Source organism: Amblyomma maculatum, chromosome 2 (genome assembly GCF_055883805.1).
Source record: "Amblyomma maculatum isolate TAMU_Amacu chromosome 2, ASM5588380v1, whole genome shotgun sequence".
Taxonomy (NCBI): Eukaryota; Metazoa; Arthropoda; class Arachnida; order Ixodida; family Ixodidae; genus Amblyomma; species Amblyomma maculatum.
In genome coordinates, this window is record NC_139345.1 from 156,395,152 (window position 1) to 156,413,952 (window position 18,801).

The 18,801-nt window shown below is 46.9% G+C and overlaps 2 protein-coding genes across 3 annotated transcripts in view; one reads left to right on the forward strand and one right to left on the reverse strand.

The window, feature by feature from the left end:
• LOC146200240 (translation initiation factor eIF2B subunit epsilon-like) overlaps positions 1-18,801 on the reverse strand; it is a 68,623-nt gene that overhangs the window by 24,903 nt on the left and 24,919 nt on the right. For both annotated transcript variants that reach the window (XM_084595429.1, XM_084595430.1), the window contains exons 6-8: positions 13,322-13,407; positions 11,961-12,098; positions 2,828-2,928 (exon numbers count right to left, since the gene is read on the reverse strand). In XM_084595429.1, the coding sequence (XP_084451555.1) occupies positions 2,828-2,928; positions 11,961-12,098; positions 13,322-13,407 (325 nt within the window). The remainder of the gene's footprint in view (positions 1-2,827; positions 2,929-11,960; positions 12,099-13,321; positions 13,408-18,801) is intronic.
• On the forward strand, positions 15,799-17,648 carry LOC146200241 (uncharacterized). Its single transcript, XM_084595426.1, has one exon. The coding sequence runs from the start codon at positions 15,803-15,805 to the stop codon at positions 17,486-17,488; it is 1,686 nt and encodes a 561-aa protein (XP_084451552.1). The 5' UTR covers positions 15,799-15,802; the 3' UTR covers positions 17,489-17,648.

Below are 18,801 nucleotides of genomic sequence, written 5' to 3' on the forward strand. Positions count from 1 at the left end.
TATGTGCTCTAGTGGTGTAATGTAGTGCACGGTCTTATGCAGGAGAAGAAAACAATTGATTTCTTCAAATAAATCAGCTTTGGAGTTAGTGCAACATTTTCATTTGAGGTTTTGCTTGTCTACACACGTGCCCACTGCCAAGGTACGTCATTTGCATACGTAGGTTTGACCACTGGCTTATAATCGCAGATTTTTCATTACAACGATATTTCAAAATAACGAATAATTGTTTGCGGTCCCAAGGGATTCATTATATCGAGATTTGACTGTACTCGCAAGGGATTTGCAGCAGAACATGGTAGGAAATTCAAGATTCCGCAAGAAAAATGGTCCTACACTGCATTGCTGCCTAAACTGGATTTAATCGTCCATTAAAGGTCCCCAGAAAGGGGTGACCAAGAAGGGTAAACAACGCCATAACACTGATAGTTATTGAACCACCCACCATTCTCCCGCAAAAATTTTCGATCTAGCTTCTGCAACACCAGAGATATCGGCGATTAAAAATGACCCTTCCAATTTTCCCTCTCAACTCGTACGCCGAAGGGAGCCATAAAAAAACAAAGAATACAAGCAAGTTCAAAGCTCCGCCCAGACATACGTCACTTCGACGAACTTCCGGTTGCCGCGCGCTCGCTCGCTGGCATACTCCGCCTGCTCCGCCAACCCGTCCTCGCTTGCACACGTCTGAGGAGTTCGCCAGTTCGCGCAGCGACGGTTAGTGTAACCGCGAACCCGTGGTTATCCTATGTTACACGGCGGACCAAACCATGGTTGCACCACTAACCGCGGTTACCGCAAACCGAGCTTGACGACCTCGGTTTGCGTCGTTAACCGAGGTTATGACGGCGTCTGTTGACGGAAGCTACTCGTCGGCGCCCGAGTGCGCGAAACGTACGAGCGGGTCTGCTTCACAAAGCTATTCATTTGCCCACTGTATCACGTTTTAAGTTCGATGTATAGATTATGGTGCCGCCCGACGTCTTCGATTACGGCCGACAGCGCAGCGACTGCGCACTGAAGCCTTGTCGTGCCTACAGTATCGTTTGAACGGCTTGTTGCTGAGCAGAACGCCAAAAAATATGCGGCCTTAGCTATGAAAGTACACGAGTTTGCAACGCTTGCAGCACGGCATGCCGCGAGCAGGCTGAGGTACGTTACACAATTACCGCGGGGGTGGAACGTGCGAGCGCGGCGAACGCCGGCGCCGTGCGTGACCGTCCCTAGTCGTCGCTAGGCCTATTGTTTCGCTTCGAAGCCGCGGCAGTCGACGCTTTGGAACATGATCAACGCTGTCGTAAATCGTCTACGTATGAAACTGCCTTATAGTGATTCCTATCCTGCCATAGTAAAATAATTATAGGATTAACTCTGCCGACGCATTAATCGCAGAGCTAGTATGAGCAGATCGGATCAGCCGAAATGCACCAGCGGCAGCAGGCTTGAGCAGAAACTAGCTTGTATCACTGCTATCGCTCTTACCAGCAATTTGCTGCTGGTCAGCGATCCTCACGAGGGCTTCATACTTGATATTCGGCTCGATATTCCAGACGCCAACAAATTTTAGCACGCTTTATTTCGGACATCGGTGCTAACGATCCGCCGTGTGGTTCGCGAACGGGATGCGGGAGGAGGGGCCACAGCGGCGATGTTTACGGCGGTCAAGGAGGTGCTGCCATCGTGCGGTGCTTGACCGTGCTGTTGACGCCTCGTCGGACGACACTCCGATACTCCTGAAACCACGTTATATAAATAAGATATTTGTAAATGCAGCTTCGTTCTGCCGATCCCTGCGTCGCTTCGGTTGTTGCACTTAATGGGCAATGGCCACCTAACCGATAAGGGCGGCGAGCTGTAACAGCCCGCACAGAGTTCGAGCAGCGTACGAGCAGACGACTTTCGCAGCTACCGGAAGTGTGTTCGTGACGTCATGGTTGCAGTGACCGCAGCGAATGGCAGCTTCTAGCAAGCCTTGCCAGTCAACCGACCCGTGACGTCACGGGATTAGGAAATAGTTCCATGCGACACCGCCAAGCGACATTTCCTCTGCCCGCGAATTTCAAAAAACGCTGTTTTTAAAAATTAATAATAAATCGCTGGCTTTGTTCCAAGGAGTTATACTTTGCGTTAATGCTCAAAAGGATGTGTTCTACACACTGAACACGTTTATCAGTGGTTTCTTGGGGGCCGTTTCCGTGGACCTTTAATTTAAGACAAAGACCAGGTCTTCACATGTAACTGCAGCAGAACCTCGTTGGTACCTTCCAGGTTCATATGAGTTCCTGCTTCACATGTTCACAAACTGCGAGCAATAAAAATGTCCCAGAGAGTGACATTTAAATTCTGGTCACATAACACATTTAGCGACCAAAAGCGCAAGAAGAAACATACGAGCGCGGGGGTTCTTCTGAACAAGGAGCAACGAAAATGTGGACTAAATTCCACGAAAACTATAATAGCAGCTGCTCAGACCTTGCGCCAAACAATACCAATCTGTATTTTTAGGAAACTGAATTACCAAAAAATTCCTTAACAACACATTTAACAGCTACATTTTTCAAAATTAGCCCTTCAGGTCGTATGTTTTTCTACCTGAATTCTTTTGAAACACATGGGTGAGGTTCTACTGTACTTTATATTGCCAAATGTCATAAAGGTGGCCCACGAGACAATCCAAAGAAAGACATCAAGCTGACATCATCTATGAAAGAGCCAGTGCCTACAGAAAATCATATAAATGACACCCATCCCACCCTCCACACAAGAAATTATCTGAATGATTTAGCTCTGGCTCACTATTTAACACAAGTGGTGGCATCTGACTCACCTATGGTGCAGTTCTTGCCGATCACCGAGTTCGCCACGATGGTGTTGTCCCCAATTTTGGTGCCAGACCCGACAAACGTACTGGGCTCCAGGATGCTGCTCCTGTGAATGAAGGTTTCAGGGGCTTTAGTGTCAACCTCCTCACGATCATATAAAAATCACTCAAATTATGAGCTGAAAGGCTGCAGTACATGCACGGCAGGTACAGCAAGAATGATCTTGCGCTGTTGCCATTCACTGTACAGTCTAACCAATATATTGTCTCTGCGCACCAAGAATGGCTCTGAGAGTCTCAAGCATAGCCAACACGTTCGCCACGGGTGCACAATCATCAAGTAAAGCTTTCTATCTTCAGTGCTCGTTGGTTGCCTCTTTGACCTGCCCAGTATGTCCTGTCATTTGCCACGTTAACAATATTGCATGCAAGAGACATGGTTAAAAGAGACACCGTTACTAAGGCCAACTTTTGCAGGTCCCTAAAGTAAATTCTTCACTATTTATAAGAGACACAATTACCTCAGGTACACTCATGCAACGCAGCTGACTCATACCAACTTGTATGCGTGGCAGTTTAGATTCCCTTAAGGGGGGATGTGGGTCTTAAAATTTTTTTTTTTATTCTTGGTCCAATCTGAATAAAACTTCACAGCCTTGTTCAGTTTTTCACACTGATTTCAAATCTGTAATTAGATTTGTGATAGCTGCACTGGTTCATGAAATTCTGAGGTTTAAAAGGAAACAATAGTGGTAATTTCTTACGGGACTTTTTGACAATTTTGCCTTTTAAAATGCGAAAAGCAAGTATGTGGCTGCAATGCCAAAGACGTGCTCTAGGGGGTGATGCTATTTTTGTTCATTTTAATGCAATTTATAGGCAGAAAACTGGACCAACATTTACAGTGAATAATTTACTCAAATTTCCTCTCATTACTATCCTAATTTGTAATTAGCAGAGTAATGCTACAATGATATAAATAGCATCACCCCCTAGCATTTTTCCTCATGATTACAGTGATACCATATTTATTATTGTCACTCAATGACAACATAGAAAAAAGGCCCGTAAGATTGAGTGCGGTGTCCAAAAACATCGAACTGAGAAAAACGCATTTGAAGTTTTAGACAACTGTAACTTTTGCTAGAATGCAGGTACAACAATTTAAATAGCATCATTGTGTAGCCATGCTTTTCAGAAAGAAGGCCATACTAAATATGTAACTGTAGCTTCTCATAAAATTGGCAAATCCCAGCCATAAAGCCATGTACGTACCCCTAGACCAGCATGAGAAACTGAATTTAGCATTTGAGGTGCCCGTTTCAGTGCCCTCCAAGATAAATGCTCAAATTGTGTAAGAAAACAGCCCTGCCATAGACAGACAAACTTACACGAAGTTTAGGTTGAAACATGGTGGCATGTTTATTCAAACGGCTGGTCACTGTCCCAGAATAACTGTTCTATAGCAGACCAGGGCTATATGCAGGATCCCTTGCTGGCTTGTGTCGCTTAGCAAACCTTGCCTTGGCAGCACTGTTCTCCTGGTGTTCTTTCCGAGACTTCTGTAGCCTGTTTCTATCCTTCTCAAGGCTGCGGCGCACCAAGCAATTTCCAGCACTGTAACCGAGCTTCTGGGCAATTTGTGTGCTGCTTTTGACGGCTCCCTGGTTGAAGCGGCTGATAGCCTCAGCCACTGCTCTTTCAGTGCTGCGCAGTGAGGCATGCTGACTTTTTGGGACCTGATCCCAGATCATGGCATGGAGACTTTCATTTGAGTTCTGTGTGATCCCATCACTGCACCGCTTCAAGAGGGCATCGTCACTCAGCCTCCTAAACACAGGCTCCAATGCCTCGCAAACGAAGCCACGCAGGCTGTTTTTGTGTGGTGGCGGCTCCTCATTCATAGCCACGGCCTTGTTATATCTGCACCAAGACTCCGGGCCTTCAGGGCAGAATTCGTGTCTTGGTGCCTCATCCGTTGACGACATGTCGTGCAATGTAGCCTGGACTGCTTTCTGCATGCCCGGCACATCGTTTCTGTGGCTCCGTAAGGCATAGCCATAATAACTCGTGATTTTTTAAATCTTTTCTTGAGTGAGCCTTCCTTTCCCACCAAGTGGCTGACCTTGGGCTTTTTTTTTTGTCGACAAGGGTGCGCAGGGCAGCTCCCATGCGTTTGTGAATGTGGTTTATACAGTCCTTTTTATCCACTTTTATGTACCCATATACTTCATCTTCAGTCAGGGCATGGTACGTCCGGCTATCCCCATCAGACAGCATTGTTGTGTATCGCAGCTTGTGTTTTACAAGCGACCGCCGAAACAAGCACAGGGCTGCTTCAACTTCCATCTGGCCAGCCTTGCAGTCAACGTTTTTTTGGCAAAGTGGGGCATGCTGGACCAGCCAGGCTGCATGTCCTTCTTCATTTTCTTTAGGGCCTTTTGTGCAGCCGAGGCAAAAGTTTGATAAAACAACATGGTCTATTACAAGACCAGTATACATCTCAACGATGCACCCCACACAGATGTGGGAACTGTGTCCACGAGTCAGCCAGGTGCCGTCATACACTACGTCGATGTTTCCTGGCGCGTTGCCGAACTCCGTATATAATTCCTTGATGCGAGCAACGCTAGCGGCCTCGCACTCGGTAGCGGTCGCAGTGCAGGCTTCTTGCATCATCTTCATGTGGCCCTGATAAGTTTTGTGATGCAAGCCGCGGTGTGATATATTCACCACGGCGAAAAAGTCGGACAGGGCTGTCGCTCCCTTGCCGATGCTGTGAATAGCTTTCATAGCGCGCACATTCACCTCAAAAGCAGTTATCTTGGCATCAGTCGCACCGGCCACCCTCGGAGATGAGAAACGCTCCTCGCGCAAGTCGCAGGTGTTACAGGACAGCACGAGCTTTGCACACAGCCCATACTCTGGGCCCGACTTCGATAAAGTCACGCTTTGCGTGCCACACTCAGGGCAAAGCACAAGCCCAAGGAACGTGTTCACCGCGGCTAAGTCCACGATGTCTAGAAGCTTGAACTTGCGTTCTGTTGCGCTCTGCGACGCCAGATGCTCTTTCACGTCCGCAGCATTTCTCGCGCACTCGGCAGACTCACCAGCAGAATAAAATACTGTGTCGATGCGGTCTTTGATGCCTCCAGAAGCATCCGTTGACGGTTCAGTAACTCCAAATGTACTGCAGCTGGGCTGGCTAAGCAGAGAACAGGCCGGTTCAGATGCAACAGGCGATCGTGGTAGCGCGCCGTCGTCCGGGGCAGCTGGCGTCAAGGCAACGCCGTCGTCCTTCGGCCGCGCGTTCCATGGACGCTTTCGTTTCTTCCCGTACGCTTGACGCGTCTTCTTCTTTAGACGAGCGTCTCCAGCCATTCCGGCACAAAACAGAAATGTACTGTGTCGAGAAACACGATCGGAAACCAAGACGCGCAAAGCGGCAGTCACGGCGGCGAACGTAGAAATAAAGAAGAAAAAGGCGTGACGTGCCGGTCGCGCCAGCCAATGGGAGGCGCGGAACGGGACGCTTGAAACGCGCGCGCCCCACGAGCCAATCAGCGGCCCGGAAGTTTCCCTCAGAAAACCGGCTAGGGCGGCCGTTCTGTTTGAGCGACGCCATTTTGAAAGGCCGCAAAATGCGCACAAAGAAACCAGCTTCGAAACAAGCCCAAAATGGCGCCGATCGGCCGGCTGCTTTGCTCGTGGCGCGCGCGGGAAGTTCTAACAAATTTTGTCCTTTCTCGGTCATTTCGGGGCTCCCTTGGTGTTTTGAAAACAGATTTTAGCGCATTTCCCGATCAAATTCAGCGTTAATAATTTAATGGCAGGTGCTTGAAGGTACAAACAATCCGAAAATGAGTTTTTCTCAAAATCGATTTTTTGGCTATTTTTGACCGTTCTAAGACCCGCGTCCCCCCTTAACTAAATTCTGTTCCATATCAGTGTCCTGTTTTGTTGCAATATGTCAGGAACGAAGGAGTGCCTCCTCTTGACTGGGAAGTCAAAATATCTCTGTTGTTTCAGTCACACTGGGATGTGATGACAGTGGCTGAACCAATGGGGACATTTTGACTTCCAGTCAAGAGGAGGCACTCCTTCTTCGTTCCTGACATATTGCAACAAAACAGGACACTGATATGGAACAGAATTTAGTTAAGGGAATCTAAACTACCGCACATACGAGCTGGTAAGAATTTCTGGTAACAAGAAACGTCTTTTTGGGGTCCCTTGAGTGTCTCTTGTAATGAAGTTTTACATAGCAGCAAAGGCCTCATTTATGTATTTTGTTTGCAGATTTCTTTGTGTTAAAGGCGCTGTCCACCAAAAAATCCTGTGACGATATTGTGAGCGGTATGGCTCAGGCAGGTGGTAGCTAGTAGCTGACATGGCGTCATGCGGCCACATGACGTGGCCGATTTGGTAGGGGCCGCCAACTCAGGCTACACCACTAAGATTGGAGGGTGAGATTGGAATCCAGCCTTCCAGGGCACTTGGATGCCGAGTTGGCCACGCATTCACATTCGCACGACTTCGTGAAGTGAGACCTTGTATCTAAGTCAGGTGGTTATGATGCGGTAGCTTACATCTGAGCGCTAAAGTGCATTTGTAAGACAACAAAGGCACAAAATAAGGGAACAGTGACTAGGTGGTGAGTGGCAAAGTGTGCTGGCAAGGACCCGCCACGGAGGTCACGTCACGTAACTCTAATGGCTGAGCCTAAGTGTCCCCATCCCCACCTTCACTTTTTTGATTATCTTCCTTTTCTTCGTTTATTCCAATTTGACCTGCCTTTAAAGAGCAGTTAAAGAAGTTTTTGGATTTATATGAGATTAAAGCATTCGAACCTGCGAAATTTGCTAGGAGAGCATGCAGTGCCTTTTTGTGCGACTACTACATATCAAATGGCGAAGTCATTGTTGAATAGCGCAGTGGCTTCTCTGCAGTGCACAGCTGCAGGTAGGAGGCCCAATGTCGATGCTGCTTACAGTGGCGGTGTGTTCACAATGCAGGGACAAGAGTCTTGAGGCCAATGGCACCGAAAGCAAAGCCTGTGAAGAGCTACCTGGCGGCGTCCGACAATGCACGCTACGATGTGGGTGAAGACAGTGGAAATCTGAAATCTGCATGACCTCTCCTGCCTACCCCCCTTCCTACAAAAAAAATAAAAAATAAATATATAACAGGCTGGGATTGTGCCCTATCCGTGAAAAAGTAATGTGTCACTAAGTGTGTCCAGTGTAGAAATCAGCTGCTCAACGCCGGCGATGGCAGCCACAAACCTTCAGCGGACTCATGGAACTTGCCCAATGCATGGATTAACTGGTAGGACATAGAATATGGATACGAGTGCAGAGAGCTGAGAAGACAACTACAGTGGTAACCAGTTCATATGTTTTTCATCAGACCGGGGAAAAAACACATAACCAGGAAAATGCAGCAGCGAGGAACGTAACAGCAGGGTTCTACTGTAGACATACAGGAAGTGCAGCCATGGCATCATGCCTGCTGCAAAAGCAGCGCGATGCAACAAGCACTCACTAGGACATTAATTTAGAAAAAACTGCCACAATGTGGTGACCATGCATGAGTTGTGAAAATAAGGATTGCTCAAAACTTGATATACAGTCGAACCCGGATATATCGAGCCCACATAATTCGAATTTTGGTTATATCAAATTCACAGAATATCCCCTTGAAAATCCCATGTAAAAGTATAGAAAAGCTGCGTCGCATATCGAACTCAATTTCATCGGTCGTTCAATATATCAAACTCCGTACCATGCATCGAACGGTGCACCTTCCCCAAAGACTATCACATCACCCTCGGCTGTATGCCGCGTGACGTTTTCAAGCCATGCACGGAAGGAATAAGAGGGCACAGTTCAGCGATGGCTGGTCTAGGGCAGTGTTGCGCCCTTTCCCCAAAGGCGCGCACATCTGCAGTGATTGCTACCGCGTGCCAGCACGTGACGTTTGCAAGCCATGGTGTGCGTGAAGGAACGAGAGGAAACCAATGCAGCCGTGGTGTTCGGAAGGGGCGAAAAACGCGACAGAACGAAGCGCAAGGGTGTGCCCACTCTTCTGCCAAGCTTTATCTCTTCCCTTCCTCTCTTTCCCTGTCTTCGTTCGCAGCAGCAAGCACTACGCATGCATGGACAAGCCAGCTTGGCCCGTAGCAGGAGACGTTTTCTCCAGTGTGTGTTGTGAACGCTCGCGCGGCGGCTGACAAGCGATGCACCTCTCGTGTCGTCGTGCTGAACGTGCATAAGCTACGGCGGCTGAAGACGCTAAGAAGCGGCAGTTCTTTTTTCTTTTTTTTTTCTTTTTTTTTTTTTTACGGGAGTCGTTTATTCTGTGATGACTGTGATATGTTTCTTCTTTACCGATTTCCAGTCCATCCTGATTTAATTTGCCTATGAAAGTTTTGTGTAAACCAGACAGACTTAGTACCAATGACGGACTCACAAATATGATGCCCATTTTGCTTCCTCCGCTGTAATAAACACTTACGCCGGGCGAGCTATGCCTTCCGCAAGCCAATGATACAGTGGATCTCTTCCACCAGTGCCAGAAGAGAGTGCTAAAATCTGTTCTTCACTTAAGCAATAAGCTGACAGCAAAAACAAATATATATATTTCTCGCGGATCTCGGACCCATAACTGACAACTGCAATACAAACAAGTTTCTCAACACAGCCAACTGCATGCCGCTGGAGTGGTATGCGGCTCATCATCTATACATGCTGGCTCCGATGCTAAGGCGTCACCGAAATTTACATCTTTCTTTACATGGGATTTACATGGAATCGACAGTACGGCAGTTCCACAAGAGACCATGCATTTACTCTAGCGCTGAGCAGTTATAAAGCGCCGTCGGATATGCCTTCCATGCGAAACAATTAAGGCCTAGCGACGACTAGGGAGAAGCGCTGAGCAGTTACAAAGCGCCGTCGGATATGCCTTCGATGCGAAACAATATAGGCCTAGCGACGACTAGGGAGAAGCACTCTGCGAGAGTGCCGTCGTCCGGCGCGCTAGCGGGCGGCGCCGCTTTCGTAAGCACTGCTGTATGTGCTGCAAATTTGTTGCCTTCGTTCATGGCGCAGCTGAGAGAGCACGTTTTTCAACGTTTTGCTCATAAATACGTCATGCAAACGATGCTACTATGACAAGACGGGGATCGCGATGTTGCTGCGCCTCCGGACATACACCAAGGCTGCATAAAAATGTAGACGAATGGTACTTTAGACACTACTTCTTTTATGTGCTGTTCTTGAACTGTGGTTTAACTTAAAAGTATACATTGTTGAAGCGAGACAGCTCGATTGTATGCTTAGCGCACTTCGTCGCCGGCACACCACAGACACGCATGCATTCGCCAAGCTCGGTACGCGATAGCAGCAGTGAGTGGCACAACCGCGGTGAACGCTGTCTGTGACTTTGATGCGAAATGAAAGCAGCGCAACATCAAATATAAATATGCACTGTCGAGACGAAATACACAATATGAAATTGGTCACACTTCATGCTAAGTCAATGAGGCGCTGACTGGAAAGCATCATTCGTATGTATCTGTATTCCGCGTTCGGTAGCTGCCCGTACGGTTCATTTGCTGTGTATTTGTGTGTACAGTTACCATTGCGATAAAATATAATTGAAATTACATGTATCGTGAAATATATGACAGATAAAGCCTCACAATAACTCTGACGAGTTCAGCCAGCAGAAGCGGAGCGCAGTGCTTCGCAGTCGCCCTGGCCGCTACTGTTGTTTCCAATTGTGGCCGCCATGCCAAACGGATGGTATACGGTTTGCTGGGGCAGCCAAAGAGAACACAAAATAGTACCAAGGTGTCGGATAGCTTTCACTAGCACCGCGAAACAACAGTTTACATTGCTGCATCGCAGCATCAACACGCACAGCACAGCCCAAGATGGCGTCAAGAGGAGCTGGAGCGGACTTCTCCAGTTTGGCTCATACGGGGCGCCACCATCAAACTAAGATGGCTGCGCCCAGGCATCGAAACTAAAATCGTCTATAGTCAAAAGATAAACACGCCGTGACGTTATTGCTGCTTTAGCATCTTGGCACGCTACCAACAAATGAGCTGTGGATGCGACGGTCACAACAGAGAGACGCGTCACCGAACGTTGTTTTTTTTTAATGAGAAAGCAATACTACTCTAGGTTTCGAGCCTTCAGCGTAGCGCGACTGGTAGCCACGTCTTACCCACGTGACGCTGTGACGTCACACCCCACGTGACACTAGGGTGAGGGCTGGGCTACCAACTCAAGCGGTTGGCAGGGGCTGCCAACTTGGGTCTCTCATTTCACATGTAACGGTTATGAAAGAATCAGCCTGCAAGGACCCTGGCATTCACGTTACCCCTATAGGCCACTAAGGCACTTTCATATGGCTTGGCTAAAGCGGGGCTTTATATGTGGGCTGAGGAAGAAGAAAAAGAGAAGAAGAAGAATGCTTGATCACCCGCAGCAAATGCTTTCGCTCAATATTTAGTTCAGCAGCGTTGGACCCTAGTAATTTTTTTTTTTTTTCAAATTCTCGGAGGCCATAGTGGGGGGGGGTCATTATGCAAGTAGGATGATTACGCGACAAATACAGTATCATTTTTCACGATCGCAAGTGGCATCTAAAGCTGACTTTTGTATATTGAATTATCGATATATCGAACTACTGTATTTCGAGACCCCCTTCGAGTTCGATATATCCGAGTTCGACTGTAATAAATTTCTGGCTCGTTTGCAAGGGTCCATAATTAACCCTTTCTGTGTTGGGTTTTTACCTGGGAGTGGTGCACCCACGAATATAATATAACAAGGTTGCATTGTAAACAAAAAAAGTACTCCCAGACTTTTCGCTGTTTCCTCAGCAAAGGCATGAATGCGCCATCATTTGCAGTGCTAGATGGCAGTGCGACCATACAACATTCTTCAGAGAGGAGGCCTCTCATGCCGATGTGGTTGATGAGATCTGCAAATCATGTGGATAACGATTTCTCAACCTTACAGTTCTCTGACTACGAACCTCAATAGTTCGCAACTATTGGGTTCTTAACAACTGCCTGTAGAGCCTATGTGCACATATTAGTGAATCCAATGTGCAGCAACAATACCGTGAGAGCTGCAGTCCAGAGACAGGCTTGTAGATGTTGTCCCGGTGGTAGATACACACAGGACCGCCTTCCCTCTCCTCCTCTTTCAGAAAAAGGTCGGGCACCAGCGGGTGGGTCCACCTCTGCAGTACGTCCTGGCTGCACGCGCGAAGGAAGACACCCATTTCTATCAGCCTCATCAACACACCGCAGACATCAACGTAACGGACACAAACTGAGAGCAGGCCAGACTACAGTGCGGTCGACTGTTAAAAGAAACATGAAGTCGCACGGCCTAAACACTTCTCAAGGTGCTGCCGCCAACAACTGGCGAAAATAGGCAGCACTATGTGTATGCTCGGGAATGGCAGCCAGCAGTGCTTACCGCGCATGCACCTTGTGCCTTTGCTTTTTGCTGGATCTCGTGGAAGTGCTTTGTGAAGTGTGGCAGACATGCGGTCTCATGTTCCCCTCAGCAGAGGGCCATACCGCACAAATACCAAAACACAATGGGCACACACCATCAGATTGCCTTTCATAACCGCAGGACATGCGACTTTTACCGCAAATGCACCTGTGAAGCTGTGAGTCTGTTCAGATGTTTATCAGGCTGCTCTCCACACCACAAGTGATGACTATTTTTGAGACAAGCAAGTTCATTAGCCAGGTATTTTAAACTGTTCCTAAAATATTTTAATTTTCAAAGCCCAACAGCAGATGCTTCATAGTCAGAAGCACTATTTTTTTAGTCTCTTGTATGAAGTAGATTCCAAATAATAACGAACATCAAAATGGAAAAAAAGGGAAAGAAAGGGCTATAAAAGCTCCACCAAAAACAGCCAGCCTATAATGGTGTGTGGTATTCTGTGACTGCAAGTTCTATGCTATATTCTGCTTTGAAAAAAATGAATGAGCTTATAATGCAAGCCTCTGAACTGCAAAAATGGCTCTCGCTGTCAAACGCACAGGAGACACATTTGCAGTGCCCTAAAAGAAATAAAACATTCACAAGTTGAGATTATAGGCTTTTTATGTAACCACACTGAAGGCCCACCAAAACAGAGTAGCTAGAAAATACTGCAATAGCATTCTTTCAGGCCTTGTTCAACAGCTTCCTGGATGACTGAGCCTGAATAAATGCTCAACTCTTGACAAAATATATCTGCACGCTATTCTACAGATGAAGTTTATGACACATTTCTTCCTGAAGTTTCTTTGGCGATTTTGTTCATAAATGATTGATGACAAAAGCTACACCCTGGAATTATGCACAGTTATTGGGACTGTTCAGCAGAAACCTTGCCTTAAATAAAATGCACAAATTTTCGCCATTTTGAAAAACATGCGGCAGCATGCACGGCGGGCCTATGGGAGCTTCTCACCTGATAGCATCATACATGACCAGATTGCACGCTGAAGCTGCGTAGTGGCTGTTGCTGATGTGTGTGTAAATTGAGTTGCCCATAATCTGGATAAGCATAGGGTGGGAGGAAAGGAAAAAGAAACCCGATGAGAAGCCATGACATATAAACCCAATAACTTCAGCAAGACTTCAGTAGTAAAACTTCAGTAAACATAAACCCAAATGATGTGGGTGTAGTCCATGATTTTTTTTTTTTGTGAGCAAAGTTCAGCCACCCTATTCTCTGCGGACGTTATGCGATTAGTATCCTTGACTAAGCGTAAAACCTAGTCACTATCGCCTAAAAGTTTTACCTTGTTACCATCAACTGGCTTTCTGCAAGAGGGTGGTATATATTTTATATATACACAATGCTTGCATAACATGCATAAGTATGCGAACTGTAAACACCATTATCAATAGCACTAGCTGAGCATGGGAGGCCCCTTTGGCGAACTCTGAACTCTTTCCAAGAAAATGCAGTGGCAAAACACACATTACATATGAAGCAAAGAGGTAGTTACAGACAGCACAAAGAACACAGGCAGTTGAAATCACCAGGAATGACAGTTTTTTTCGTTTTCGCGAGAGCTAAGTCAACTAAATAACTAAAACAACAGCAAAGACTTTTGAAGTGAACACGACTAGAAAGTGATCATGCAGCGTGCTCTTGCTGATGATGGACGGACAGTGAAGGCTGGTTAATTCGAACCTCAGTTAATCGAATCTTTAGACAATTGAAACTGCGCTACTTAGCCCAGCCAAGCTCCTTAGAAATTACAGTCCAGCCATGTTATAGCGAAGCCATATATAGTGAAATAGCAGTTATAATGAATTGACTTCAATTCCCATCTCCCATTTTTGCATTTTCAATACAATTTGGGTATAGTTTTAATGTAGCAAATAAAAAAAATCTCAACAGACATAGCGAAGAAATTTTGTAGCAAACGAAAAATAATCTATCAACTGGAATATTTTTACAGCTTTCAGACAAACTTCTGTAAGGAAATAACAGCGAAATTTGGCTGACGGATGTCCGCACTCCTGCAAAACGAAAGGTAGCTTCACTGCATAGCTTTGTTCGCTGTTCCTGTCGATCTTTGACTTCTCGGCTATGGCTAGATTCGCAAGCTGGCGGCCGCTGCAACAACTGGCGCTCTCCGGAGGTTCCTTGCGAGTTCAGAGCAATATGTGGCTTTGGATTTGGACGACGCGGAGGCCACTACCCTGGAGTCGGTGCTGAAAAAACGTTTTCCGGGAACACAATTTAGACGACCGATCTTTCAGACCCGCTAGGGAACATGAAAATGTCAGAAAAATCAAATTTTATAAATAAAATCACTTTACATAATCTTAATTCCAATTTGCATATAGCGGAGCAAAAGGGTCAGCAGTTTTGATAGACTGACTTGCCAAGCAGTGTTTACACAGACCTCCGGCAGCAACTGGCGTTCGATGGCTGTGTTGCTCTCGACATGCGGCGAGCGATTGCGCGGACTTAGACGAAGTACAGACGTTGAAGCAAACCTGCCATGACGAATTTGCTGAATCATGTTTTGAGGTCGCTTCACCGCGCAGTCCTCAATGTCCTCGAGGTGAAGCATCCTTAAAGCGTGGTGGGGCCGTCTGCGAAGAGGCACTGCTGCTACTTTTGTCGCACTGCGATAAGGGCCGCGGAGGCACTCACGACTTTGGAGCATATCTTTCAGGTGTTCATAAACGTTAGTTTTGTGGAGCATGTCGCGGTGCCGCAAATAAGTCCAAATAATCAAGCAAGTCCTAAAAATCAAGGGTCGGAAATTTAGACCAATGACCATTTGTTTTTCGTCTTCCTTTCAGAGTCCAGATACTTATAGCGAAATAGCAGACACAGGGAAGTCATCTTTGATTCCTGCCGACTTCGTTACAATTGGGCTCAACTGTATATGTATAAAGAAGTCCGTTAATTCGGATATGAGTATGTTCCACCAAGGATAATTTAAACTACGCGTCAACCACGTCTAGGCGGCTCGGCACCCGGCACATGGCCAAAGGAATGCCCCTGTGATAGGGTGACATAGTCACAAGGCTCAGCAACTCCAGAATGCAGAGAGGAGATAAAACTAGGTAAAACCATGGAAGAATGGGTAAAGCCAGACCGGCATGGCGGCTGGTGGCGCAGGAGGGTATGATATGACAGCCATGGCGGTGGCAGCCTGTTCTGCATGATCTTCAAGGCATGGAACTAACTGCTTGTTAGTTTGGAAATATTGTGAGCCCTCCACGGATCTTCTTTCATTTGTACATACCATGATCTTCTTCTTTCTTTTGTACATACCATTGTCATCGTGAACCCGTGCCTGGGTTCACGATCGGATTAAACGCTGACACGGCATACCTCGCCTTGCCGTCACTACTTTGCCGTCTCGACCTGGCCTTCTTTCATAAAAAGAGTGGGCAGGACGGCAGCAGCCTTTACAAGATGCCTAATCGTTACATGTTCTTCGTGCAGATCCTCGCGGCTGTTGCTGTTTCGCTTTTTTGCGACTTCGACTCAAGAGCGCCTGCGCAACCATCAAGCTTGCGGCACGTGGATGGGACCATCAGCTTCGCTACGGACTGCCATGTCACCCTTGTTGGTGATATACCTGGCGTGCTCCCCTGGGCACCTGACGGCTTCCCACGTGCATGTCTACACCGTCCAGTCACCATCGGCCCTTGGTCTACGTCAGCTCTTCCTCGGACTATAAATCGGACCGCACCGGCGTACCACTTCAGTGGGCAGGACGGCAGCAGCCTTTACAAGATGCCTAATCGTTGCATGTTCTTCGTGCAGATCCTCGCGGCTGTTGCTGTTTCGCTTTTTTGCGACTTCGACTCAAGAGCGCCTGCGCAACCATCAAGCTTGCGGCACGTGGATGGGACCATCAGCTTCGCTACGGACTGCCATGTCACCCTTGTTGGTGATATACCTGGCGTGCTCCCCTGGGCACCTGACGGCTTCCCACGTGCATGTCTACACCGTCCAATCACCATCGGCCCTTGGTCTACGTCAGCTCTTCCTCGGACTATAAATCGGACCGCACCGGCGTACCGCTTCAGTGGGCAGGACGGCAGCAGCCTTTACAAGATGCCTAATCGTTGCATGTTCTTCGTGCAGGTATGTTACCTAAAGAACGCTCACTGCGTTCGATCTGATGATCGTTGTTTGCTGCTGTTTTCCTGCCCACACAGTTTTGTTACCTTCTGTTCAAATGCTGTATTTTGCTTTTCTCGCCTTCTACAAAGCGGGGACGTTGAACAAAACCCAGGCCCCCCTAAACGATCAGTCTCAGCTAACTCGTCTAAACATCTTAGTGGGAAGCGGGCAACGCGTTCCATTACTGACTTGTCCTCCACTCCGGGGGTCGCAGACGTCCTTTCTCAGCTCTCGCAACTGATTGCTGGTCAAGAACGAATCGCTAGTGACATTACAGATATTAAGAAAACTTTTTCCGCTCGTCTTGATGTCCTCGAAGCTCGTGTTTCATCACTGGAATCATCTGCAACTCCTTCAGCCTCTGAGTCATTGAGCGCTAACCTCCGTTCGGACATTACCTCATTAAAAAAAACAATATCCAACTTGGTTGTAAAGAATGAAGACTTAGAAAACCGGTCAAGGCGGAACGATCTTGTTGTGCACGGTCTACATGAGAGTCCTGATGAAGATGGCGCCAGTTTATTGTCCAAAATCCGCAAAATATTTACTGAAAATCTTCGCATAGAATGTCCGAGCATTGAGCGTTGTCATCGCATCGGCAGACCCAGTGATGGACGTACACGACCTGTCATTCTAAGGATCCTCGACTTCAGTGAGAAGATTGTTGTCATGAAAAACGTATCGAAACTCAAAGGGGAAGATTTTTACATCACTGAGGATTTCTCTGCGAGCGTCCGTGCCCTTCGTAAGAAAATATGGAATGCATCTTCCTCGCTTCGTGACGGTGGTTCAAAAGTGAAGCTTCGGTACAATCACGCTTTCATTGATGGTGTCAGGTACACATGGGATGAAGCTTCAAGTAGCTTGAAACGGGACCCCCATCACGATGCGACCGAATCTTCTGAGCTTCATTCGTTACCCTGTCATGAAGCTACCGAATCTAGTGAGCTTCCTCCGTTACCCCGTTGACGTTCACCTAGCTCGCCACCAAGTCTCGTTGTCTTAAATCTTAATGCTAGAAGCATCTCTAACAAACTCCCTGATCTTCTCGCGCTTGTGTCCTCCCATGACCCTCACATTATTGGCATCACTGAAACCTGGCTTCACCCTGACATATATGACTCTGAATTTACCCTACCTGGTTACCTTGCTATCCGTGCTGACAGGCATGAGGGCAAAGGAGGTGGTGTTGCTTTACTTCTGCGTTCTTATCTTAGATTTTCTATACTTCCTGCTCCATGCAACACCGAGTCAATTTGGTGCAAGCTTTATTTAGAAAAACAGACTGTTATTATTGGCGTTTTTTACCGACCCCCCGGAACCTCTGCTGATGTTTTGCACTCTGTTGGTCAGTTCATACATAGCCTTTCAGTATCAAACATCATCTTCATGGGTGATTTCAACGTGCCTGGTATTCACTGGCCATCGATGTGTTATTCTGGCCGTGACGCTTCTTTAGCAAAAGAGTTGATGGATCTCTCACTCTCTCTTGGACTCACTCAAATAGTTACGCTTCCCACCAGGCTGAATTCATTGCTAGACTTAATCTTTCTAAGCCCCAACCTAATAGACACCAGGTTTCAGTGTACGGTTGTCGATGGTATTTCTGACCATGAAGCAGTTCTCCTTACCCTGTCCCGCTTCTCTAGTAACCCACAGTACTCCTTCACGTCATTTCCGGATTTCCATCACGCAGACGACAACTCCGTAATCGACAAACTAGCCGAGTGCTTCGACGCCTTCTGCGCGCTCAGCCGTGACGGCGACGTTAATGACCTTGTTGAATATTTCGAAAAAATTGTTAGACTGTGCATTAAACAGTTTGTTCCCGTCAAAACAAAGAAAAGAAATCCTACTCTTCCTTGGATTAATCGCGATGTTTTACAGATGTCACGTCGTGTAGCCCGGCTGAGACGCATGGCACATAACAATAACCCTGATGTTGTTGCTCGATTTCAAGCTGCAAAAAATGAACTTCGAATTAAAATGCACTCTGCTAAAGATTTCTATTTCCGCGTTGAGCTCCAAGGGCTGCTAAGAGGTAACCCTCGTAAATTTTGGCACTCTGTTCTACCCTCAAACACTTCCTCCACCTCATTTGTTATTAATGAAGAAATTGTGACTGACCCTGTTCAAATATCTGATGCATTTAATGCCTACTTTTATTCCGTCTTTGCACGTGATAATAACATGATTCCACCTTTCAGTCTTCCTAATCATGATCATTCTATCTCAGATATCATGGTTAGCACTCCGGGGATTTTAAATCTTATCTTGTGCCT

Coding starts and splice junctions, on each gene's coding strand:
- LOC146200241 (XM_084595426.1), top strand. CDS start 15,803: ATGCCTAATCGTTACATGTTCTTCGTGCAGATCCTCGCGGCTGTTGCT.